At 46.8% G+C, this 27,208-nt stretch overlaps 1 protein-coding gene across 6 annotated transcripts in view; it reads left to right on the top strand.

The window, feature by feature from the left end:
• The window catches only part of LOC125456760 (homeobox protein PKNOX1), a 138,747-nt gene that overhangs the window by 103,188 nt on the left and 8,351 nt on the right, over positions 1-27,208 (top strand). For all 6 annotated transcript variants that reach the window (XM_059650057.1, XM_059650060.1, XM_059650056.1 and 3 more), the window contains 2 exons: positions 13,580-13,656; positions 18,937-19,112. In XM_059650057.1, coding sequence (XP_059506040.1) covers positions 13,580-13,656; positions 18,937-19,112 — 253 coding nt within the window. The remainder of the gene's footprint in view (positions 1-13,579; positions 13,657-18,936; positions 19,113-27,208) is intronic.

The following is a 27,208-nucleotide window of genomic DNA, read 5'->3' on the forward strand; positions in this document are numbered from 1 at the left end:
CCCAGTGATTCCCAGGTGCCTGTGGGAATGCAGCACTTCACTAGTGAGGCCTTGAGGGTATTACTGAAGCATTTCCTCTGTCCACCTGGGGCTTGCTGGTTGTTTTGGAGCTGGGAGTAGGGCTCCTGCTTGGGGAGTCTTGTGATAGCCAGGCAGACGATATGCCCACCCCATCCCAGCTGATCAAGGGTGGTCAGTGCCTCAGTGTTAGCCTGTTGGAGGAAGCTGATGTTGTTGTCTTCCCAGCGGGTTCATAGGATCTTGCACAGGCAGTATTGGTGGTACTGCACAGTTCCTTGAAGTGTCCACTGTAGACAGTCCATGATGTGGAGGTGCCAGTGTTGGACTGGGGTGGACAAGGTCAGAAATCACACAACAACAGGTTATAGTCCAACAGGTTTATTTGCAAGCTTCACACTTTGTTATCTTGGATTCTCCAGCATCTGCAGTTCCCACTGTCTCTGATACAATTTTAACCTCACTGCGAAGCCTCTTCCAGGGATGCCTAACCTGAAGAAGTTAACCACCTCCCTCCGGACCAACCTCAGGGAATCTGTCTTCACCTATCTTCTCCTCTATCCATCTTCGGTCCGCCTCCCCCTCTCTCCCTATTTATTCCAGAACCCTCTCCCCATCCCCCTCTCTGATGAAGGGTCTAGGCCTGAAACGTCAGCTTTTGTGCTCCTGAGATGCTGCTTAGCCTGCTGTGTTCATCCAGCTCCACACTTTGTTATCTAGCTTTCAGAGCCTTGCTGTTTCTTCAGGTGCAGTGAGGTGGTATCAAACACAGAATTTATAAGTAAAAGATCAAAGGATCACACCACTGATGAGGAAGTATGAAACAACATATAACAATACACATATATAAGTATAAATGTTTAAAAAATGCCGCATTGACTGATTGTCTATAAATTGTGTACTTTTTGAACAAGGTAGAATGTATCTGCAAATACAAATTCCCCCCATGGATTTACATGTCTGTGGGAGGGGATGGGGGGTGTGTGTGTGAGAGAATATGTGAGAGCGCTGGTGGGGGGGAGAGTGTGTGGGGTGGGGGGGGAGGAGAGTGTGTGGGGTGGGGGGGGAGGAGAGTGTGTGTGGTGGGGGGGAGGAGAGTGTGTGTGGTGGGGGGGAGGAGAGTGTGTGTGGTGTGGGGGAGCAGTGTGTGTGTGGTGGGGGGGGAGGAGAGTGTGTGTGTGGTGGGTGGGGAGGAGAGTGTGTGTGTGTCGGAGGGGAAGAGAGAGTGTGTGGTGGGGGAGGAGGAGAGTGTGTGTGGTGTGGGGGAGCAGTGTGTGTGTGGTGGGGGGGGGAGGAGAGTGTGTGTGTGGTGGGTGGGGAGGAGAGTATGTGTGTGGTGGGTGGGGAGGAGAGTGTCTGTGTGTCAGAGGGGAAGAGAGTGTGTGTGTCGGAGGGGAAGAGTGTGTGTGTGGGGGGGTAGGAGTGTATGTGTGGGTAAGGTAGGTGTGTGTGTGTATATATGTGTGTGGGGGGGGCAAGAGTGTGTGTGTGTGTGTGTGTGTGTGTTGAGTGGGGGGAGAGTGTGTGAGAGAGGGAGAGAGTGTGGGGGGGGAGAGAGAGAGATAGTGTGCGCGGGAGGGGGAGAGAGAGTGTGTTTGGGGGGTGTACAGAGAGACTGTCTCTCTCTCTCTCTCTCTCACACACACACACACACACACACACACACACACACACACACACACACACACACACACACACACACACACACACACATCTGTGGAGTGAATTTGTATTTGCAGAGTAGTTGCAGTTCAACAAGCACACAATGGGATATGTTGAAGGGAATATGGTTGCTGTTTTATACTCAGAAATACTATGTACTTCCTGTTTATTGGCTCTTGGATCTCCTGATCATTCCCGTCAAACCAGTCTTAGTGTTCCCTTGTTAAGTGACCGATCAGGTTTTTGCAGACATTGATGATGGAGGCCTTGAGGGCAAGCCAGAGGCTGTTGGAATCCTGTGACTCGGTATCACTCAGGGTTGCTAGGTTTGTGGAGAGTTGCTGGTTTTATGACGCTATTTTTACCGGGTCTTTGAGTGCCTCAGTGTTGAACATTTTGTGGCACTGCTTCTGCTTCTCCTTCTGCTGCAGTGCTGATATATTTATTTTGATTCTGGCTCAGATCAGGTGATGGTCCATCCATCAGACATCAGCTCCTGTCATAGCTCATACGATTTTGATGTCTTCCTGATCCCTTGCTGTAATAATGATGTAGACAAGGAGATGCCAGAGTTTGGAGTGTGGGTGTTGACACGTTGTCTTATATTTGTCCCTTTGGTGGAATACTGTGCAATGATGAGGATGTTGGCTTCACGGAAACTGGCATCATGCATGACCTAGACCACTCTTGGCTGTAGTTTTCTGACCAACTTAACCAGCACCTTAAAGTCATAAAGCACAAAGACAGGCCCATCGGCCCAAACTGGTGCATGCCCACTAAAATGCCGATCCACACTCACCCCATTTCCTTGCACTTGGCCCATATTCTTCTAAGCCTTTCTTATCGATGTATTTGTCCAAATATCTTTTAAATGCTGTTAATGTACCCTCCTCAACCACTTCTGCTGGCAGCTTATTCAGCATATGCGTACCATCCTCTGTGTAAAAAAAAGTTGCTCCTCAGATTCCCATGTATTCTTTCCCATCTTATCTTAAACTGATGCCCTCTAGTCCTCTGTTCCCTAGCCCTGGGAAAAAGAGTGAGTACATTCACCCTATCCATGCCTGTCATGGTCTTGTGCATTTCTGTAAGACTCCCCCTCAGTCTCCTACACTCTAAAGAAAAAGTCCTAGCTTGTCCAACCTGTCCCTATAACTCAGTCCCTTGAGTCCAGGCAACATCCTTGTAAATTTCTTCCGCACTCTTTCCAGTTTAATAAGGATGTGAAGGTGCCAGTGTTGGACTGGGGTGGACAAGGTCAGAAATTTAACAACACTAGGTTATAATCCAGCAGGTTTATTCAAAAACAAAAGTTTTTGGAGTGGGCCCAGCACTGATCCCTGAGGCACACCACTAGTCGCAGGCCTCTAGTCTGACAAGCATCCTTCCACTATTACTGATTGTATCAGAGATAATGGGAACTGCAGATGCTGGAGAATCCACGATAATAAAGTGTGAAGCTGGATGAACACAGCAGGCCAAGCAGCATCTCAGGAGCACAAAAGCTGACGTTTCGGGCCCAGACCCTTCATCAGAGAGGGGGATGGGGTGAGGGTTCTGGAATAAATAGGGACAGAGGGGAAGGCGGACGAAAGATGAAGAGAAAAGAAGATAGGTGGAGAGGAGAGTATAGGAGGGGAGGTGGGGATGGGATAGGTCAGTCCAGGGAAGGCGGACAGGTCAAGGAGGTGGGATGAGGTTAGTAGGTAGGAGATGGAGGTGCGGCTTTGGGTGGGAGGAAGGGATGGGTGAGAGGAAGAACAGGTTAGGGAGGCAGAGGCAGGCTGGACTGGTTTTGGGATGCAGTGGGTGGAGGGGAAGAGCGGGGCTGGTTGTGTGGTGCAGTGGGGGGAGGGGACGAACTGGGCTGGTTTTGGGATGCGGTGGGGGAAGGGGAGATTTTGAAGCTGGTGAAGTCCACATTGATACCATTGGGCTGCAGGGTTCCCAAGTGGAATATGAGTTGCTGTTCGTGCAACCTTCGGGTGGCATCATTGTGGCAGTGCAGGAGGCCCATGATGGACATGTCATCTAAAGAATGGGAGGGGCAGTGGAAATGGTTTGCGACTGGGAGGTGCAGTTGTTTATTGCGAACTGAGCGGAGGTGTTCTGCAAAGCGGTCCCCAAGCCTCCGCTTGGTTTCCCCAATGTAGAGGAAGCCACACCGGGTACAATGGCTGCAGTATACCACATTGGCAGATGTGCAGGTGAACCTCTGCTTAATATGGAAAGTCATCTTGGGGCCTGGGATAGGGGTGAGGGAGAAGGGGTGGGGGCAAGTGTAGCACTTCCTGCGGTTGCAGGGCAGGTGCCAGGTGTGGTGGGGTTGGAGGGCAGTGTGGAGCGAACAAGGGAGTCACGGAGAGAGTGGTCTCTCCGGAAAGCAGACAGGGGTGGGGATGGAAAAATGTCTTGGGTGGTGGGGCCGGATTGTAGATGGCAGAAGTGTCGGAGGATGATGAGTTGTATCCGGAGGTTGGTGGGGTGGTGTGTGAGAACGAGGGGGATCCTCTTTGGGCGGTTGTGGCGGGGGCGGGGTGTGAGGGATGTGTTGCGGGAAATGCGGGAGACGCAGTCAAGGGCGTTCTCGACCACTGTGGGGGGAAAGTTGCGGTCCTTGAAGAACTTGGACATCTGGGATGTGCGGGAGTGGAATGCCTCATCGTGGGAGCAGATGCGGCGGAGGCGGAGGAATTGGGAATAGGGGATGGAATTTTTGCAGGAGGGTGGGTGGGAGGAAGTGTATTCTAGGTAACTGTGGGAGTTGGTGGGCTTGAAATGGACATCAGTTACAAGCTGGTTGCCTGAGATGGAGACAGGAAGGTCCAGGAAGGTGAGGGATGTGCTGGAGATGTCCCAGGTGAACTGAAGGTTGGGGTGCAAGGTGTTGGTGAAGTGGATGAACTGTTCGAGCTCCTCTGGGGAGCAAGAGGCGGCGCCGATACAGTCATCAATGTAACGAAGGAAGAGGTGGGGTTTGAGGCCTGTGTAGGTGCAGAAGAGGGAATGTTCCACGTAACCTACAAAGAGGCAGACGTAGCTGGGGCCCATGTGGGTGCCCATGGCCACCCCCTTTGTCTGTAGGATGTGGGAGGAATCGGAAGAGAAGTTGTTGAGGGTGACGACGAGTTCAAGCTAGGTGGATGAGGGTGTCGGTGGAGGGGGACTGGTCGGGCCTGCGGGACAGGAAGAAGCGGAGGGCCTTGAGGCCATCTGCATGCGGAATACAGATGTATAGGGACTGGACGTCCATGGTGAAAATGAGGTGTTGGGGGCCAGGGAATTGGAAGTCCTGGAGGAGGTGGAGGGCGTGGGCCTCAGGCAACCAGCTTGTAACTGATGTCCATTTCAAGCCCACCAACTCCCACAGCTACCTAGAATACACCTCCTCCCACCCACCCTCCTGCAAAAATTCCATCCCCTATATTCAATTCCTCCGCCTCCGCCGCATCTGCTCCCACGATGAGGCATTCCACTCCCGCACATCCCAGATGTCCAAGTTCTTCAAGGACCGCAACTTTCCCCCCACAGTGGTCGAGTACGCCCTTGACCGCGTCTCCCGCATTTCCCACAACACACCCCTCACACCCCGCCCCCGCCACAACCGCCCAAAGAGGATCCCCGTCGTTCTCACACGCCACCCCACCAACCTTCGGATACAACTCATCATCCTCCGACACTTCCGCCATCTACAATCCGACCCCACCACCCAAGGCATTTTTCCATCCCCACCCTTGTCTGCTTTCCGGAGAGACCACTCTCTCCATGACTCCCTTGTTCGCTCCACACTGCCCTCCAACCCCACCACACCCGGCACCTTCCCCTGCAACCGCAGGAAATGCTTCACTTGCCCCCTCACCCCTATCCCAGGCCCCAAGATGACTTTCCATATTAAGCAGAGGTTCACCTGCACATTTGCCAATGTGGTATACTGCATCCATTGTACCCAGTGTGGCTTCCTCTACATTGGGGAAACCAAGCGGAGGCTTGGGGACAGCTTTGCAGAACACCTCCGCTCAGTTCACAATAAACAACTGCACCTCCCAGTCACAAATTGCAGAGTTCTTGGATACGTCGAGTCAAGACCAAGAGATTTATCCACCTTCACTCATTCTAATACTTCCAGCACCACCTTTACTGAGATATGGACTGTCCCCAAGATATCACCATTAACTTTGCCAAGTTCCCAAGTTTTTATGTCTTTCTCCACGGTAAACACAGAGAGAAGTGTTCACTGAGAACCTCACACATCTCCTGCGCTTCCACACATACATGTCCACTTTGGTCCTTCGGGGATCCTATTCTCTCTCTCATTATTCTTTTTCCTTAAATATGCTTAAAGAATCTCTTTTGGGTCACTCTAATCTTCTCAGCCAAAGTTATCTTGTAAACTCCTGTATCCCCTATACACCTCGAGGGATTCCCTCAACCCCAGCAGCCTGCTGTTGAGCCATACCTCCTCTTTTCTGGTCAAAGCCTCGATATTCTTTGTCATCCAGGGTTCCCTCCACTGCCAACTCTTCCCTTCATTCTCATAGGAACATAGATACCTTGAACTCCGAGATATAGAAGATAAGAGCAGAAGGAGGCCATTCAGCCCTTTGAGCCTTCTCTGCAATTCTTCACAGTCATGACTGATCATCCAACTCAATTACCTAATCCTGCATACTCCCCATAACCTTTGATCCCATTTGCTCCAAGTGCGAGATCTAAGTCACTTCATGAATACGTTCAATATGTTGGCATCAACTACTTCCTGCGGTAATGAATTCCACAGGCTCACCACCCTTTGGGTGAAGAAATGTCTCCTCACCTGCGTCCTAAGTCATCTGTCCCGAACCCTCAGCCTATGACCCCATGGTTCTGGACATACTCATCATCTACCCTGCCTAGTCCTGTTAAAATTTTATAAGTTTGTGTGTGATCCTGCCTGAACTCCAGTGAAAACAATCCTAACCTAGTCAATCTCTCCCCATGCATCAGACCCACCCTCACCGGAATCTGCTCGGTAAGCCTTTGCTGCACTCCCTCAAGAGCAGGAGCATCCTTCCTCAGAAAAGGATACCAAAACTGTATACAATATTCTAGGTGTGGCCTCATCAAAGCCCTGTATAACTACAAAAGCACCTCCTTGCTCCTATACTCAGGGGAGGTGAAGGCCTAATGGTATTATTGCTGGACTGTTGACTGAAAGACCAAGATAATGTTTTGGGAACCTGGGTTTGAATCCTGCCATGGCAGATGATAGAATTTCTATTCAAATCTTTAAAAAATCTGGAACTAAGAATCTAATGATGACACCCTCCTTCCCACGAATGAACTTAAAAGAACTCATAGAATTCCAATAGATTTTTCAACTATGATTTCCCCTTCATAAATTCATGCTGACTCTGTCTGATCCTGCTGCTGTTTTCTAACTGCTGCACTCTAAAGTCCTAGATAATGGATTCGAGAATTTACTCCACTACCGATGTTCGGTTTACTGGTCTATAATTCCCTCTTTTCTCTCTACCTCCCTTTTTGAATATTGGAGTGAAATTAGCCACCCTCCAATCTGCAGGGACTGTTCTAGAGTCTTATAGAATCCTGGGAGATGACCACCAATACATCCACTGTTTCTAGAGCTACTTCCTTAAGTACTCTGGGGTGCAGATTATCAGGCCATGGGAATTTATCCACCTTCAATCCAAACAAATTTCCTGTCACACTTTTAAAGGCCTGCCTCTTGTCAGCAGCCCCTTTGGCTGCAAACGAACTACTCCGATCAACCGTTGCAAGCTAGTATCTAATTCCATCAAAATTCACTTTACCCCACTTTAGAACTTGAGCCTATGGGCCAGTTTTGTCTTTCGACATAACTATTTTAAAATTAATAGAACTATGGTCACTGGTCCCAAAGTGCTCCCCCATTCTCACCTCAGTCATCTGTCCTGCCCTATTTCCAAGAGTGGGTAAGTTTTGCCACTTCCCAAATAGGAGCCTCTATGTAGTGCTTGAGGAAACATTCCTAAACACAGTTAACAAGTTCTACCCCCATCTAACCCTGAACACTATGACAGTCACTTTGTTCACCCACTACTGCCAATAATAGCAGAATCATGGTATACAGCATGGTCATGGAACGTAGTGGAAAAAAAGCTGGAGGATTCAAGCAAAAGTGTTAGTTTCCTTCCTAAAGTGAGATTCTTACAAACGTCACAGTTTGTGTGCTTTTAGCTTTGGCTATGGCCTCCTTTCTAAGACTAGGAGATATAGAGATTTTAAGTTACTTAAGGGTGAACAGATCAAGTTTGATGAATAAAATTGAATTCTTTGATGAGGTAAAAGAAGGAATGTTCTTTTAACAGCAGGATGTTGTTGCAGGTTCCGGGATTTAGACGTTTCAGTAAGAACAGAGAAGATAGTAAAAGAGGGGGAGGTGTGGCATTGTTGGTCAAGGACAGTATTACAGTTGCAGAAAGGATGTTTGGGGACTCGTCAACTGTGGTAGTATGGGCTGAGGTTAGAAACAGGAAAGGAGAGGTCACCCTGTTGGGAGTTTTCTATAGGCCCTCAAATAGTTCCAGATATGTAGAGAAAAGGATAGCAAAGATGGTTCTCGATAGCAGTGAGAGAGACAGGGTAGCTCTCATGGGGGATTTTAACTTTCCAAATATTGACTGGGAGCACTATAGTTCGAGTACTATAGATGGGTCAGTTTTCCAGTGTGTGCAGGAGGGCTTCCTGACACAGTATGTAGATGGCCAACAAGGGGTGATGCCACATTAGATTTGGTACTGGATAATGAGCCTGGCCAGCTGTTAGATTTGGAAGTAGGTGAGCACTTTGGTAATAGCGATCACAATTCTGTTATGTTTACTTTAGTGATGGAAAGGGATAGGTGTATACCACTGGGCAAGAGTTATAGCTGGGGGAAAGGCAATTACGATGAGATGAGCCAAGATTTAGGGAGCATAGGATGGGGAAGGAAACTGCACGGGATGGGCACATTAGAAATGTGGAGCTTATTCAAGGAAAAGCTCCTGTATGTCCGAGATGAGTATGTACCTGTCAGGCAGGGGGGAAGCTGTAGAGTGCGGGAGCCGTGGCTTACGAAGGAGGTGGAATCTCTGGTCAAGTGGAAGAAGAAGGCTTATGTTAGGATGAGATGTGAAGGCTCAGTTTAGGGCGCTTGAGGGCTACGAGGTAGCCAGGAAAGACCTAAAGAGAGAGCTCAGAAGAGCCAGGAGGAGACATGCGAAGTTGTTGGCGGATAGGATCAAGGTAAACCCTAAGGCTTTCTATGGGTATTTAAGGAATAAAAGAATGACAAAAGTAAGATTAGGCCCAATCAAGGATAGTAGTGGTAAGTTGTGTGTGGAGTCAGAGGAGATAGGGAAAGCACTAAATGAATATTTTTCAACAGTATTCACTCTAGAAAATGACAATGTTGTCAAGGAGAATACTGAGATACAGGCTATTAGACTAGGTGGGATTGAGGTTCACAAGGAAGAGGTATTAGAAATCCTTCAGAGTGTGACGATAGATAAGTCCCCTGGGCCGGATGGGATTTATCCTAGGATCCTCTGGGAAGCCAGAGAGAGATTGCCGAGCCTTTGGCATTGATCTTTAACTTGTCATTGTCGACAGGAATATTGCCAGACAATTGGAGGATAGCAAATGTGGTTCCCCTGTTCAAGAAGGGGAGTAGAGACAACCCTGGTAATTATAGACCAGTGAGCCTTACCTCAGTTGTTGGTAAAGTGTTGGAAAAGGTTATAAGAGATAGGATTTATAATCATCTGGAAATGAATAAATTGATTAGGGATAGTCAGCACGGTTTTGTGAAGGGTAGGTCGCGCCTCACAAACCTTATTGAGTTCTTTGAGAAGGTGACCAAACAGGTAGATGAGAGTAAACTGGTTGATGTGGTGTAAATGGATTTCAGCAAGGCGTTGGATAAGGTTCCCCACAATAGGCTATTGTACAAAATGCGGAGGAATGGAATTGTGGGAGATATAGCAGTTTGGATCGGAAATTGGCTTGCTGAAAGAAGACAGAGGGTGGTAGTTGATGGGAAATGTTCATCCTGGAGTCCAGTTACTAGTGGTGTACCGCAAGGGTCGGTGTTGGGTCCACTGCTGTTTGTCATTTTTATAAACGCCAACTTTAAGTACATTTAAGTCGTCATTGGACAAGCATATGGACGTACATGGAATAGTGTAGGTTAGATGGGCTTCAGATTGGTATGACAAGTCAGCACAACATCGAGGGCCGAAGGGCCTGTACTGTGCTGTAATGTTCTATGTTCTATAACATGTTAAGTAGATACTTTTCAAACTGGTAGATTATAGACAGCGGCGTTCCCCCAAGAGTCTGTGCTAGGACCACAACTTTTTTTGCTGTAAGTAAATTAATAGAGTTGTAAGGTGCAAAAACAGACTCTTTAGTCTAACTTGTCCAGGTTGACCAGATATCCTATGTTAATCTTGTCCCATTTGCCAGCATTTAACCTATACCTCTCTAACCACTTTCTGTTCATGTACTATTCTGATGCCTTTTAAACGTTGTAATTGTACCAGCCTCCACCACTTCCTGTGGCAGGTCGTTTCATGCATGCACAACTCTCTGCATGAAAATGTTGCCACTTCAGTCCCTGCTATATCTTTCCCCTCTCACCTTAAACCAATGCCTTCTAGTTGTGGACTCTTCTACTCTGGGAAAAAGACCTTGTTCATCCTATCCATGCCCCTCATGATTTTTATAAACCCCTTTAAGATCATGCCTCAACCTGCAACACTCCAGGGAAAATAGCCCCAGCCTATAGCTGAAACCCTCTATCGCTGGCAACATCATTTCTGCGCCCTTTCATGTTTAACAACATCTGTCCTTTAGCAAGGAGAATTTAACACCATATTCCAAAAGTGACCTAACCAATGTCGTGTACAGCTGCAACATGATGTCCCAACTCTGACACTCAATGCTCTGACCAATGTTGGCAAGTGTGCCAGCTGCCTTCTTCATTACCCTGTCAACTTGTGAATCCATATGCAAGGAGCCATGAACCTGCACCCCAATGTCTCTTTGTTTAGCAGCACTTTCTAGGGCCATACCATTAAATACAGCTTGGTGTTACAGAACTTGAATATGCTGAAAAAGAAGAGACGTAATAGAATCGTAGCAGAATCTCTACAGCAGAAAGAGGCCTAATGACACATCGAGTCTGCACTGGCATCCCACCCAGACCCTGTGCCCCACCCTATGCCTGTAATCGTGCTAATCCACCTAGCCTACACATCCCTGGACATTACAGAACAATTTTTAGGAAGCTAATTCACCTAACCTGCACATTTCTAGACTGCAGGAGGAAACCAAACTCCCGGCGGAAACCCACACAGACACGGAAAATGTGCAAACTCCACACAAAAAGTCAGCCTGTTAAAATCACACCCAGGTCCTTGGTACTGTAAGGCAGCAGTGCTAACCACTGAGCCATTGTGCTCACCCTGAAAGACATGTTTTCTTGCATTCATCAGGACATAGAACGTTACAGCACAGTACAGGCCCTTCGGCCTTCAATGTTGCGTCGACCTGTGAAACCAATCTGAAGCCCATCTAACCTACACTATTCCATAATCATCCATATGTTTATCCAATGACCATTTAAATGCCTTTAAACTATGCGAGTCTACTACTGTTGCAGGCAGGGCATTCCATGCTGCCCTTACTACTCTCTGAGTAAAGAACCTACTTCTGACATCTGTCCTATATCTATGACCCCTCAATTTAAAGCTATGTCCCCTCATAGTAACCATCTGCATCCGAGGAAAAAAGCTCTCACTGTCCACCCTATCTAATCCTCTGATCATCTTGTATGTCTCTATTAGGTCACCTCTTAACCTTCTTCTTTCTAACGAAAACAGCCTCAGCCTTTCCTCATAAGACCTTCCCTCCAGACCAGGCAACATCCTGGTATATCTCCTCGGCACCCTTTCCAATGCTTCCACATCTTTCCTATAATGGGCGAGCAGAACTGTATGCAATACTCCCAAGTGCGGCCGCACCAGAGTTTTGTACAGCTGCAACATGACCTCGTGGCTCCGAAAATCAATCCCTCTACCAGAGGATCTCAAGAATACCAAATTTCAAAGGGAGCAACAGTTTATACTGAATGAGAAGAGGGTGCTGATTAGTTGGTATGTGAACTGTGATTGATTAAAATGCTGCCATGCAATAAGCATTAGGAACAATTTAACTGCCAAGCAGTTGTTTAAATTCAAACTAAGCAAGTTGACTCTGATTAGTCATAGCATTGCCAGGGAAATGCACCAGAGAAGGGCTATTCCCAAGCCTTTGTTTAGTGGAAAAACATACAATTTGTAGGCATATTCTTTCTGAGTCTTGTGGATGAATATTTGCATGACCTAGAATGCATATTTAGACCACAGCATGACCCTGACTGATGATCTAAAATTGGATGTTAATCTATTTCTTACAAGAGTCTAGGTTCTGTAGGAAGTGTTGTCCAATAATGGAATTAAAAGTAATATTGGGCACTATGTTTTGAGTTTTGCAAGCACAGTCTGTTTGGTTAATACCCCATCGAGTCTGAACAACTGAAATGGCGTGTTCTTTAAATGTTCCAAAGTCTTCGGGACTATGGTCTGTCTACTGGGCACCACAGGGGAGGCAATGGCCTAGTGGTATTATCGCTGGCCTGTTAATCCAGAGACCCAGATAATGTTCTGGGGACCTGGGTTCAAATCCTGCCATGGCAGTTGCTGAAATTTGAATTCAATAAAATATCTGGAATTAAGAATCTAATGATGACCATGAATCCAATGCCAGGAAAACCCATCTGGTTCACTAATGCCCTTTAGGGAAGGAAACTGCCATCCTTACCTGGTCTGGCCTACATGTGATTCTAGACCCACAGCAATGCGGTTGACCCTGAACTGCCCTCTAGGCAATTAGGGATGGGCAATAAATGCTGCCTAGCCAGGGATGTCCTCATCCTGTTAATGAATAAAAACAAAACACTGGCACAAAACTTTGTATAACACATTCCACTTTGTATGGCAGGTGAAATGTCTCTGCAGCTTGGCAGCAGAATTATTTTAGTGGTGTACACCAATTGTATCATTTCAAAAAGGACCAGCCTGAAACAGCTATTAAAATGTGAGGCTGGATGAACACAGCAGGCCCAGCAGCATCTCAGGAGCACAAAAGTTGACGTTTCGGGGCTCTCTCTGATGACGGGTCTAGGCCCGAAACGTCAGCTTTTGTGCTCCTGAGATGCTGCTGGGCCTGCTATGTTCATCCAGCCTCACATTTTATTATCTTGGATTCTCCAGCATCTGCGGTTCCCATTATCACTGAAACAGCTATTATTTGGTTTTCTTGTGATTCTGCCCTGATGAGAGACAACTTGTTTGTTTTTGCAGCAATATGTCGCTGATTTGAATGTTGGAATGTTGCTGATGTTATTCCCTTTGGAGCAAAGGGTATAAAGGGAATACTTCTGGGGAATTTGCTGGGGTTTCGAGCAGGGGAGTGGGAGTGGGTGCATGGTACATCCAGGGGCCGGCATGGATTCAGTGAGTTGAATGGCCTCCTCTGGAGTCATGACTTTGCAATTAATTTGAAAATGCTCTATGTATGCAAGGTTGGTGTTGTGTTTCAATTTTGTTTTGTGTGTTCTATTTAGAGAATATGTCATATGAAAAGAATATCAGAGTTTAACGTGCTGAGTCAAGGTGGTAATATTTCTATAAGCTAATTTTATGACACTCTAGATGCTCCAGTTGAAAATCAGCTCCTGTTTTGCAGTGGAAATTTGCAATTATTACTGGCACCTTCTTGTTGTCTGTGTGCTAGTTGCACAGATACTTATAACTCAATTGTTCTTTCTTGTTCCCAGCATCCTTACCCTACAGAAGATGAGAAAAGGCAAATAGCTGGTCAGACTAACCTCACCCTCCTCCAGGTCAACAACTGGTGAGTCTTAATTACCCTCAATTTGCTGAGCTCCGTTGTGTACACATCCATTAAATCTAAACTTCTCTTGATTCTTCATGACAATCTCTGATGACCAGTTAATGAACCTGCACTTGTTCTTAGAAGTGCTATTATATACAAGAGTATTACATCCAGAATCCACATAGTGGGAGGTGCAACATGCAGATTATTTCTTGAATGGTAATACAATGATGAGTGGGTGCTGAGGGTTCTGTGCTGGGTCCCTAGCTGTTCACAATGTACATTAATGATTTGGATGAAGGAATTGAATGCAATAACTCCAAATTTGTAAATGACACTAAGCTGGCTGGCAGTATGTACTGTGACAAGGATGCTAAGAAGCTGCAGGGTGACATGGACAGACTGGCTGAGTGGGAAAATACTTGGCAAATGCAGTATAATGTGGATAAATGTGAGGTTACCCACTTTGATTTCAAAAACAGGAAGGCAGATTATTATCTGAATGGCAGTTTAAGGAAAGGTGAGGTGCAATGAGACCTGGGTGTCATGGTGGAACACTCGCTGAAGGCTGGTATGTAGCTGCAGCAGGTAGTGAGGAAAGCAAATGGCATTTTGACCTTCCAAACAAGAGGATTTGAGTATTCAAGAAAGAACATCTTGCTGCAGATATGCAGGGCCTTGCTGAGGCCATACCTTGAACATTGTTTGCAGTTTTGGTCTCCTAGTCCAAGGAACATAAAACATTGAACTGCACAGCACAAAACAGGCCCTTGGCCCACGAAGTTGTGCCAAACTTGTACTCTAAATCTAAGGTCTATCTAACCTCCACCCCGACCTTAGATTATCATCAATGTGCCTATCAAATAGCCGCTTACATACCCCGAATAAGACCGACTCCACGACCCTCTCTGGCAATGCATTCCATGCCCCTACCACTCTGAGTAAAGAACCTAACTCTGGCGTCTCCCCTATATCTACCTCCAGTCACTTGAAAACTATGCCCCCTCATAATAACTACCTGCACCAGAGGAAAAGATCTCTGGTTATCCTCTCTATCTATACCTCTGATCATTTTGTACATCTCTATCAAGTCACCTCTCATCCTTCGTCATTCGAAAGAGAAAAGCCCTTGCTCTCTCAACCTTTCCTCAGAAGACCTTCCCTCCATTCCAGGCAACATCCTGCTAAATCTGCACCTTTTCCAACACTTCCACGTCTTTCCTGTAATGAGGCGACCAGAACTGGACCCAATACTCCAGATGTAGCTGAACCAGGGTTTTGTGTAGCTAGAGCATAATTTCACGGCCCTTGAACTCAATCCCTCTATTAATGAAAGCTCACACACCATACGCCGTCTTAACAACTCTATCCACCTGGGTAGCAGCTTTCAGGGAACTGTGGGCATGAACCCCAAGATCCCTCTGCTCCTCCACACTGCCAAGAATCTTTCCGTTAATCCTGTATTCTGCTTTCAAGTTTGTCCTTCCAAAATGAATCACGTCACACTTTTCAGGCTTAAACTCCACCTGCCACTTCTCAGCCCAGCTCTGCAACCTATCAATGTCCCTTTGTAACCTAGAACAGCCCTCTGCACTGTCTACAACTCGACCCACCTTCGTATGGTCTGTGAACTTACTAATCCACCCTTCCACTGTTTCATCCAAATCATTTACAAAAATCACAAATAGAAGAGGACCTAGAACAGATACTTCTGGTACACCCCTCATAACTGAGCACCGTGTGAATATTCTATCCACCACCAACCTTTGTCTTCTAAGGGTCAGCCAATTCTGAATCCAATGTGCCACATTTCCCCCTATCCTGTGCCTCCTTACCTTCTGCGTGAGCCTACCATGGGGAACCTTATCAAACGCCTTACTTAAATCCATGTATACCACATCCACTACTCTACCTTCATCCATGTGTTTGGTCACCTCTTCAAAGAATTCCCTAAGGTTTGTGAGACATGATCTACCCCTCACAAATCCATGCTGACTTATCACAAATCAAACTGTGCCTTTCGAAGTGATCATAAATTCTATCTCTCAGACCCCTTTCCAATAATTTGCCCACCAGTAATGTAAGACCAACTGCTCTGTAATTTCCGAGGTTATCCCTGTTCCCTTTTTTGAACAGGGGAATGCTTCTCTCCAGTCTTCCGGTACTATACCCATGGACAATGAGAACAAAAAGATCCCTCACTTCCCATAGAATCCTTGGATAAATCCCATCAGGCCCAGGGGACTTATCTATCTTCAACTTCCTCAAAATTCCTAGCACATCTTCCTTACCAACATCCACCTCCTCTAGTCTACCAGTCTGTTTCACAATGTCCTCCCCTGCAACTAGGTCCCTCTCAGTTGTGAATACCAAAGAAAATTATTTATTAAGGACCTGTCCTTTCTCTTTAGGCTCCGTGCACAAATTCCCTTTACAATTCTTGGCCTACCTTATCTGCCAAGGTTTTCTCATGCCCCCTTATAGCTCTCGTAAGCCCTTTTTTCAGCTCCTTCCTGGATAACTTGTATCCCACTCGAACCTTTTCCACTCCTTGTTTCCTAACCCTTTTCTAAGCATCCTCCTTCCTCTTAACCAGTCGTTCGACTTCTCTTGAGAACCAAGGCTCCCTCACTCTACCGCATCTTCCTGCCTGCTAGGGACAAGCATGTTGAGCACACGCTGTCTGCATTCCTTAAACAATCTCCACATTTCTATAGTGCTGTTCTCTGACAGCATCTGTTCCATTTTATGTTACCCAGTTCTTGCCTAACTGAATTATAATTACCCTTACCCCAATTAGAAACCTTACCCTGCTGTATGTACCTGTCTTTTTCCACCAGTACTGTAAAAGTAATAGAGTTATGATCGCTACCACCAAAATGCCGTCCTACCAACAGGTCTAACACTTGGTCCGGTTCATCGCCAAGCACCAAATGCAAAGTGGCCTCTCTTCGTGTTGGTCTATCTTCATACTGTGTCAGAAATCCTTCCTGAATGCACTGGACAAAATCCGTTCCAACTCAACTATTACAAGTAAAAAGTTTCCAATCAATATTTGGAAAGTTGAAGCCACCCATGACTACAACCCTGTCACTTCTGCACCTTTCCAGTATCTGCCTCCCAATCCGCTCCTCCACTTCTCTGAAACTATTAGGGGGTCTGTAAAAAAGCCCCAGTAAAGTGACTGTTCCATTCTTGTTCCTGACTTCAACCCAAACTGACTCTGTAGACATATCATTCTCAACCTGCCTTTCAGAAGCTGCTATACTCGCCCTGGCTAGCAATGCCACTCCCCCACCTTTTTTACCACCCTCCCTATTTCTTTTAAATCTTCTAAATCCCAGAATTTCCAACAACCATTCCTGTCCCTGAGTTCCCCAAATTTCTGTAATGGCCACAAATTCGTTGTTCCAAGTACTGACCCATGCTCCAAACTCATCCACCTTATTTCTGATACTTCTAGCATTGAAGTATATACACCTCAAACCACCTCGGTGTCCGCAATTACACTCCATCGACTGTATTTCTTTATTAACAACCCTGTTGTGTCTGTTGGAACGCTGATTACCTCATCCTCTGAATTACAAATCCGGTTCCCCATCTCCTGCCAAATTAGGTTCAACCATCCCATACCACTCAAGCAAACCTCCTTCCCAGGATATTTGTGCCCCTCCAGTTCAGCTGCAACCCATCCTTACTGTACAAGTCCCACCTTCCTCAGAATGTGCTCCAATTATCCACATAATGGAAGCCCTCCCTCCAACACCAGCCCTGTAGCCACATGTTTAGCTGCACTCGCTCCCTGTTTCTCACCTCATTATCACGTGGCACTGGTAGTAATCCAGAGATAACTACCCTGTTTGTCCTGGACTTCAGCTTCCAATCTAACTCCCTGTACTCGTTTTTCACATTCTCAGTCCTTTTTCTACCTATGTCATTGGTACCGATGTGCACCATGACTGCTGGTTGCGCACCCAATCCCCTTCAGGATCTTGAAGAGACAATCCGAAATGTCATGGGCCCTGGCACCCCGGAACAACAATCCATTCGGACATTCTTACTTTTGAGGAAGTTTAGTGACGGTTCACCAGACTGATTCCCAGGATGGCAGGACTGACATATGAGGAAAGATAGGTTCGACTGGATTTGTATTCACTGGAATTTAGGAAAATGAGGAGGGAATCTCATAGAAACAAATAAAATCCTGAATGGACTGGGCAGGCTAAATGTTCCCAATGTTGGGGAAGTCTAGAACTAGGGATCATAGTTTAATAATAAAGGGTAAGTCATTGAAGACAGAGATGAGTAAGAATTTGTTCACTCCAAGAGTTGTGAACCTATGGAATTCTCTTCCATGGGAAGCTGTTGGAGCTGGTTCATTAGATATATTCAAGAGGCAGTTGGACATGACCCTTGCAGCCAAAGCGATGAAACGGTATGGAGAGAAAATAGAATGGGATACTGAGATTGCATGATAAGCCATGATCATGTTGAGTGGTGGTGCAGACTTAAAGAGTCAAATGGCCTACTCATGCACCTATTTTCTATGTTTCTATGTCTGAGGTTGGAAATTGTAGATTTACAAAGGAACTCGGCTGCCTAGGCTAACATGCAGGTGGATCAAGCTGTCAGGAAGACCAATGATTTGTTCGTCCTCATTGAAAGAGGATAGAAGTAGTGAAGTCTTGCTTGGCTAGGCTGCACCCAGAGTACTGTGTGCCGTTTTGGCCTCCTTATCTCAAGCAAGATATTATTGTCATAGATTGTGAAACAATGGTTCATTCAACAGACCCAGGGTGATGGGACTATTGTATGAGGAGAGATTGAACAAACTGAGCCTGGATTGAGAATTTGGGAAAGTGATGGTGATCTCATTGAAATTTGCAAAATACTTGGAGGGAGAGACAGGATGGACACAGGTAAGATGTTTCCCCTAGTCCTTGAGCCTAAAACCAGGGGATACAATTTAAAAGTAAAGGGGACATCATTTAGGTCTGGGATGAGGAGGAATTTGTTTAATCAGAGGGTCACCTTTGGAATTTTCTACACCCAGAAAACCATGAAAGCTCAGGCTTTGAGTATATTTAAGTTAGAGATTGAAAGATTTCTGATGACCAGTGGTGGATAGGGTTTTGGAGATGGGTAGGTAAGTTTGTTCAGCCATAATCATAGTGAATTGTAGGGCAGGCCTAACCCTGTTTCTGTGACAGAGCCGGTGTGATTAGACTAGAATATGGTAAGGAACTGATACTGTTGCATGTGTAATGTTATGCTGAGTTGCTGTATATTTGTTCTTAGGTTTATCAATGCTCGCCGGCGGATTTTGCAGCCCATGCTCGATGCCAGTAATCCAGACACTCCACCCAAGGCCAAGAAAATCAAGACACAAAGTCGCCCAGTGCAGCGATTCTGGCCAGATTCAATTGCTGCAGGCGTAGCTCAGCAACACGTAACCAGTATTACCGTATCAGACAGTAAGTCAGTCACACTTGATCAAACTGGACAACTTGTAGTTCCTTTTGTTCATTCATGGGATGTGAGCATCACTGGCTGGGCCAGCATTTATTGCCATTCCTTAATTGTACTTAGGAAAGTAGTGGTGAGCTGCATTCTTGAACTGTTGAAGTATGTGCAGTGTCGGTGCATTCACAATGATTGTAGGTGACATTTCCAGAGTTTTGACCCAGTGACAGTGAAAGGACACTGATATATTTCCAAGTCAGGATGGTATGTGGTTTGAACAGGAATATGTAAGCAGTGGTGGTCCCATGTGTCTACTTAGCAGATGCTGTTGGAGGATCCTTGGTGAATTTCTGCAGTGCATCTTGTAGATTGTACAGGTTACTGCTACCAAGTGTCATCGATGGAGCGAGTGAATATTAAGGATGTTAGATATGGAGCTAATCAAGCAGCCTGCTTTGTCCTGGAATGTGTTAAACTCTTCATGTGTTATTGGAGTTGCACTCACCCAGGCAAGTATAAAGTGATCCATCACATTTTGTGCTTTATAGATGATGAACAGACTTTGCAGACTCAGGAGCTGAGTTAATTACAGCAAAATTCATAAAATCACGGAAGTGGTATGCTGCAGAAGGAGACTATTTCACCCATTGTGCCTGCACTGAATCTTCAAATAAGCAACCTTGTGCCAAAAATAATGGGAACTGCAGATGCTGGAGAATCCAAGATAACAAAGTGTGAAGCTGGGTGAACACAGCAGGCCAAGCAGCATCTCAGGAGCACAAAAGCTGATGTTTCAGGCCTAGACCCTTCATCAGAGAGGGAGATGGGGTGAGGGTTCTGGAATAAATAGGGAGAGAGGGGGAGGCAGGCTGAAGATGGAGAGAAAAGAAGATAGGTGGAGAGGAGAGTATAGGTGGGGAGGTAGGGAGGAGATAGGTCAGTCCGGGGAAGACGGACAGGTCAAGGAGGTGGGATGAGGTTAGTAGGTAGGAAAGGGAGGTGCGGCTTGGGGTGGGAGGAAGGGATGGGTGAGAGGAAGAACAGGTTAGGGAGGCAGAGACAGGCTGGGCTGGTTTTGGGATGCAGTGGGGGGGAGGGGATGAACTGGGCTGGTTTTGGGATGCGGTGGGGGAAGGGAAGGTTTTAAAGCTGGTGAAGTCCATATTGATACCACTGGGCTTCAGGGTTCCCAAGCGGAATATGAGTTGTTGTTCCTGCAATCTTTGGGTGGCATCATTGTGGCACTGCAGGAGGCCCATGATGGACATGTCATCTAAAGAATGGGAGGGGGAGTTGAAATGGTTCGCGACTGGGAGGTGCAGTTGTTTATTGCGAACCGAGCGGAGGTGTTCTGCAAAGCGGTCCCCAAGCCTCCGCTTGGTTTCCCCAATGTAGAGGAAGCCACACCGGGTACAATGGATACAGTATACCACATTGGCAGATGTGCAGGTGAACCTCTGCTTAATATGGAAAGTCATCTTGGGGCCTGGGATAGGGGTGAGGGAGGAGGTGTGGGGGCAAGTGTAGCACTTGCTGCGGTTGCAGGTGAAGGTGCCGGGTGTGGTGGGGTTGGAGGTGAGTGTGGAGCGAACAAGGGAGTCATGGAGAGAGTGGTCTCTCCGGAAAGCAGACAAGGGTGGGGATGGAAAAATGTCTTGGGTGGTGGGGTCGGATTGTAGATGGCGGAAGTGTTGGTGGATGATGCGTTGTATCCGGAGGTTGGTGGGGTGGTGTGTGAGAACGAGGGGGATCCTCTTTGGGCGGGTGTGGCGGGATGTGAGGGATGTGTTGCAGGAAATGCAGGAGACGCGGTCAAGGGCGTTCTCGACCACTGTGGGGGGAAAGCTGCGGCCCTTGAAGAACTTGGACATCTGGGATGTGCGGGAGTGGAATGCCTCATCGTGGGAGCAGATGCGGCGGAGGAATTGGGAATAGGGGATGGAATTTTTGCGGGAGGTTGGGTGGGAGGAGGTGTATCCTAGGTAGCTGTGGGAGTCGGTGGTCTTGAAATGGACATCCGCATGCAGATGGCCTCAAGGCCCTCCGCTTCTTCCTGTCCCGCAGGCCCGACCTGTCCCCCTCCACCGACACCCTCATCCGTCTATTCAAACTCGTCCTCACCCTCAACAACTTCTCTTTCGATTCCTCCCACTTCCTACAGACAAAGGGGTTGGCCATGTGCACCTGCATGGGCCCCAGCTATGCCTGCCTCTTTGTAGGTTACGTGGAACAGCCCCTCTTCCGCACCTACACAGGCCCCAAACCCAACCTCTTCTTCCGGTACATTGATGACTGTATCGGCGACGCCTCTTGCTCCCCAGAGGAGCTTGAACAGTTCATCCACTTCACCAACACCTTGCACCGCAACCTCAAATTCACCTGGGCCATCCCCAACACATCACACACCTTCCTGGACCTCTCAGTCTCCATCTCAGGCAACCAGCTTGTAACTAATGTCCATTTTAAGCCCACCGACTCCCACAGCTACCTAGAATACACATCCTCCCACCCACCCTCCTGCAAAAATTCCATCCCCTATTCCCAATTTCTCCGCCTCCGCCGCATCTGCTCCCAGGATGAGACATTCCACTCCCGCACATCCCAGATGTCCAAGTTCTTCAAGGACCGCACCTTTCCCCCCACAGTGGTCGAGAACGCCCTTGACCGCGTCTCCCACATCTCCCGCAACACGTCCCTCACACCCCACCCCGCCACAACCGCCCAAAGAGGATCCCCGTCGTTCTCACACACCACCCCACCAACCTCCGGATACAACGCATCATCCTCCGACACTTCCGCCATCTACAATCCGACCCCACCACCCAAGACATTTTTCCGTCCCCACCCTTGTCTGCTTTCTGGAGAGACCACTCTCTCCATGACTCCCTTGTTCGCTCCACACTCACCTCCAACCCCACCACACCCGGCACCTTCACCTGCAACCGCAGGAAGTGGCTACACTTGCCCCCACACCTCCTCCCTCACCCCCATCTCAGACCCCAAGATAACTTACCATATTAAGCAGAGGTTCACCTGACATCTGCCAATGTGGTATACTGTAACCAGTGTACCCGGTGTGGCACCCTCTACATTGGGGAAACCAAGCGGAGGCTTGGGGACCGCTTTGCAGAACACCTCCGCTCGGTTCGCAATAAACAACTGCACCTCCCAGTCGCGAACCATTTCAACTCCCCCTCCCATTCTTTAGATGACACATCCATCATGTGCCTCCTGCAGTGCCACAATGATGCCACCCGAAGGTTGCAGGAACAGCAACTCATATTCCGCCTGGGAACCCTGCAGCCCAGTGGTATCAATGTGGACTTCACCAGCTTCAAAATCTCCCCTTCCCCCACCGCATCCCAAAACCAGCCCAGCTCATCCCCTCCCCCCTACTGCAGCCCAAAACCAGCCCAGCCTGTCTCTGCCTCCCTAACCTGTTCTTCCTCTCACCCATCCCTTCCTCCCACCCCAAGCCGCACCTCAATTTCCTACCTACTAACCTCATCCCACCCCCTTGACCTGTCCGTCTTCCCCGGACTGACCTATGCTCTCCCTACCTCCCCACCTATACTCTCCTCTCCACCTATCTTCTTTTCTCTCCATCGTCGGTCCGCCTCCCCCTCTCTCCCTATTTATTCCAGTTCCCTCTCCCCATCCCCCTCTCTGATGAAGGGTCTAGGCCTGAAACGTCAGCTTTTGTGCTCCTGAGATGCTGCTGGGCCTGCTGTGTTCATCCAGCCTCACACGTTGTTAACCTTGTGCCAATCTTCTTTTTCCCATTTCTTTTCTTACTCTTCCTATCCAAGTAACCATCTTATGCCCGTTTCATTGCCTCAGTTGAACCCACATTTCGGAACAGTGCGTTCCAGGCCCTAACTACTTATGATGTGATAAAGTTTTTCTTCACTTCATCTTCATTTCTTTTGAAGATCACTTTGAATCTGTGCCATCATTCTTGCTCCTTTTACGAACAGGAACAGCTTCTCCCTATCTATTGTATCCAGCTCTCATGATTGTGAAAACCTCTCTTAAAACACCGCTCCAAGGAGAAAAGTCCCAACTTTCTCAATCTATCCTCATGACTGTCACTCTCATCCCTGGAACTATTCTTGTAAACTGCTTCTGCACTCTCTCCAATGAATACACACATCTTACAACTTGTACAGAACTGTACACAGTACTCCAAATTAGGTCCATCAAGTGTCAATTTCACATAACCTCCTTGCTCATGTACTCTGTGCCCCAATTAATAAAACTCTTATAGCCTGACTGTTTATATAGTGGTGTAGTTCAGTCTCTGGTCAATGGTAACCCTCCAGCATTTTGATAGTGGGGGATTCAGTGATGGTAATGCTATTCAATGTCAAGGGAAGATGTTTAGAACATAGAACATTACAGCGCAGTACAGGCCCTTCAGCCCTCGATGTTGCGCTGACCTCTGAAACCAATCTGAAGACCATCTAACCTACACTATTCCATTATCATCCATATGTTTATCCAATGACTGTTTAAATGCCCTTAAAGTTGGCGAGTCTACTACTGTTGCAGGCAGGACATTCCACGCCCTTACTACTCTCTGAGTAAAGAACCTACCTCTGTTTAGAATTTCTATTGTGGGAATTGGTCACTGCCTGGCACTTATGTTGCACAAATGTTAATTTCTGCTTGTTAATCCAAGCGTGGATATTGTCTATGTCTTGCTGAGTATGAGCATGGACCTCTGCGATATCTGAAAAGTCTCGAATGGTGCTAAACATTGTGAAATCATCCGCGAACATCCCCACTTCTGACCCTATTATAGAGGGAAGTTTATTGATTTAGCAGCTGAAGATGGTTTGGTATAGGGCAAAGATGTCTTGGAACTGAAATGATTGAACTCCAACAAGCACAACCATTTTCCTTTGCACCAGATATGACTCCAACAAGTGGAGAGTTTGTTCCCAGATTCCCATTCATGCAGTTTTGTTAGGTCTCCTTGATACCACACTCAGTCAACTGCTGCCTTAAAGTCTCGGCAATGTTCTCTCTACCCTGCCTGGGTGTGCATATCCACCGCTGCTGTGATGTTCCATGCACGGCAATCAGCGTCAGCACTCCGATCGCGGCGTAGAAGTTGCTGCCATGTCTGTGCCTCAGAGGCCCACACAACCAGTAAGAAAATGAGAGGAAATGCTGTTCCAAGGGCAGTTACTTTTCTACTCTTTGAAGTTTGCCTGTTTTGTCTGTGTAAGGACTCAGGCTTTAAGGAGGTCAGGAGCTAAGTGACCTTGAGCATCAGTGAGGAGGTTATTTCTGTGGAAGTGCTGCTTTATAGCACTGTCAACAGAATAGGCCAACAGGACAGAAATTTGCCTGGTTGCTTTTGTCCTATTTGTTGTGTAGAAGAATACCTTGGCAATTTTCAACATTGTCGGGTGCATACCAATGTTGTAACTGTACTGGAAGAGCTTGGCCAGGGACGCAGCAAGTTCTGGAGCACTCACCTTCAGTACTATTGCCAAAATGTTATCAGGGCCCATAGTCTTTCCAGTGTCATGCCTGAGGCCACCTTTTCATATCTTGTGGAGAGAATTATACTTGTGTGAAGTTTTGCATCTGTGATGATGGCAGCCTCAGGAGGAGTCTGAGACAAATCATTCACTTGACGCTTCTGGCTGGAGATTGTGAATGACTTGCTGAGTTTCCCCCAACATTGAGGATGGGCATGTTTGGGGAGCATCCTCCTCCAATGAGTTATGCAAATGTCCATTAACATTCAAAACCAGATATGGCAGGACTGCAGAGTTTAGATCAGATCCATTTGTTCTGGGATATCTTTGCTTTTTCTACCCCTTTTTTCACAAATTGGCACGGAAGTGGTCATGTTGTAGTTTCACTAGACTGAAATCTTGTTTTTACATATACCCAGTGCTGCTCCTGGCAGGCTCTTCTGCATTCTTTATCGAACCAGAGTTGATCTTTAAAATGTCACAAACAGGCACAGAAAATAATTGAGAAAGCTAATGGAATGCTAGCTTTTATATCTAGAGGACTGGGTTAGGGTTAGGGTTTTTATATCATAAGGATGCAGAAATAATGCTGCAGCTATACAAAACCTTGGTTAGACCCCATTTGGAGTACTGTGAGCAGATTTCTTATTATTCATTCATGGGATAAGGGAATTGCTGGCCAGGCGAGCATTTATTGCCCATTGCAAATTGCATAGAGGGCAGTTAAGAGTCAACCACATTGCAGTTAAGAGTCACATGTAGGTCAGACCAGGTAAGGAAGGCAGTTTCCTTCCCTAAAGGACATTAGTGGACCAGATGGATTTTTCCAACAATAAACAACAGTTTCATGGTCATCATTCTTAATTCAAGATTTTTACTTCACTATATGCCATGGCAGGATTTGAATATGGGTCCCCAGAACATTTCCTGGGTCCCGTGATAATTCGCTGGGCCATTGTGTTCCATGTGTGCATCTCACCTTAGGAAAGATATATTGGCCTTGGAAGGAGTACAGCATAGATTTACAAGAATAACACCTGGACCTCAGGGGTTATGTTATGAGGAGAGATTATTCAAATTAGGCCTGTTTTCTCTAGAATTTAGAAGGTTAAGGGGTGATGCGATTAAAGTCTTCAAGATAATAACAGGAAAGTACAGGGTAGATAATCTTTCCAGTGGTTTGAAATTCTAGAACCAGGGGACATGCTCTGAGAATTAGGGCCAGATGCTCAGGAGAGATGTTAGAAAGCACTTGTACACACAAAGGGTGGTAAAAGTTTAGAACTGTCTTCCACAAACTGCAGGTAATGCTAGATCAGTTATTAGTTTTAAATCCGAGTAGGCAAATTTTTGTTCAGCAATGGGATTCAAAGATATGGGCTAAAGGCAGGTATATGAAGGTCGGCCACACATTGGCCACGTTCTCATGGAATCGTGGAACAGGCTGAAGGAACTGAAGGCCTACTCTAGTCCGTATGTTTCTACGCTTGGTGGAAATTGCCGGGCCATGAGGATACAGATTGTGGTTGAAAACACTTCACGCTGAAGCTGTTAATGGCCCACAGTGCCTCCTGGTACCCAATTTTGGTTGCTGGATCAGTTTGAAATCCATCCCATTTAGCACCGTGCTAGTCCCACACAAAACGATGGAGGATATTCTAAATGTGAAGGCAGGACTTTGTCTTCACAAGGACTGTGCGGTCTTCACTCCTACACATACCATCATGGACAGGAGCATCTGCAGCACACATGTTGGTAAGGATGGGTTTTTCCCTCTTCTTGGTTTCCCGAACACTTGCTGCAGACCAAGTTTGGCAGCTGTGTCCTTTAGAACTTGACCAACTCAATCAATTGTGTTTTCATTGAGTCACTGTTGGTAATGGACATTGAAATCACCGACCCAGAGTACATTCTACATCTTGCCACCCTCTGTGCTTTCTCCAAGTCATGTTCAATGTGGAAGAGTACTGATTCAACAACAAATGGGAATCAGTAGGTGATATTCACTACATGGTATCCTTGCCCATGTATGACTTGATACCACTTGACTTCATGGGATCATCAGTCAATGTTGAGGATCCCATGCAACTCACTCCTAGCTGTATGCCTCTGTGCCAACTATTTCTGCTGATCAGTTCTGATGGTGAGATGGCAGATACCTAGAGATGGTGATAGTGTTGTCTGGGACATTGGCTGCATATGATTCTGTGAGAATGACTATTGAGGCTGTTGTTTGACTGTTCTGTGACAGCTCTTCCAATTTTGGTGCAAATCAAAGTAAAATACTGTGGATGCTGGAAATATGAAACCAACACAGAGAATGCTAGCGAGACTCAGCAGGTGTCAGCATCTGTGAAGACAGAAGAATCAGTCCAGAATTAAAGCATTAACTTTGTCTCTCTCTCCCCAGATGCTGCCAGACCTGCTGAGTTTTTCTAGCATTCTTTGTGTTTTTTTGGCATGAGTCCCTGTGTTAGTCAGGATTTACTGGGCAGGGTGTGCCTTTGTCACTTCTAGCATCTTGACTATATCAATGGTCCAAATTTATTCTTATTCACTTTTTCTGTAGCAGTTTGTTGTAACTGAGTGTCTTACAATTTCAAATGGTTGTTAAG

The sequence above is a fragment of the Stegostoma tigrinum genome, chromosome 12, assembly GCF_030684315.1.
Source record: "Stegostoma tigrinum isolate sSteTig4 chromosome 12, sSteTig4.hap1, whole genome shotgun sequence".
NCBI lineage: Eukaryota > Metazoa > Chordata > Chondrichthyes > Orectolobiformes > Stegostomatidae > Stegostoma > Stegostoma tigrinum.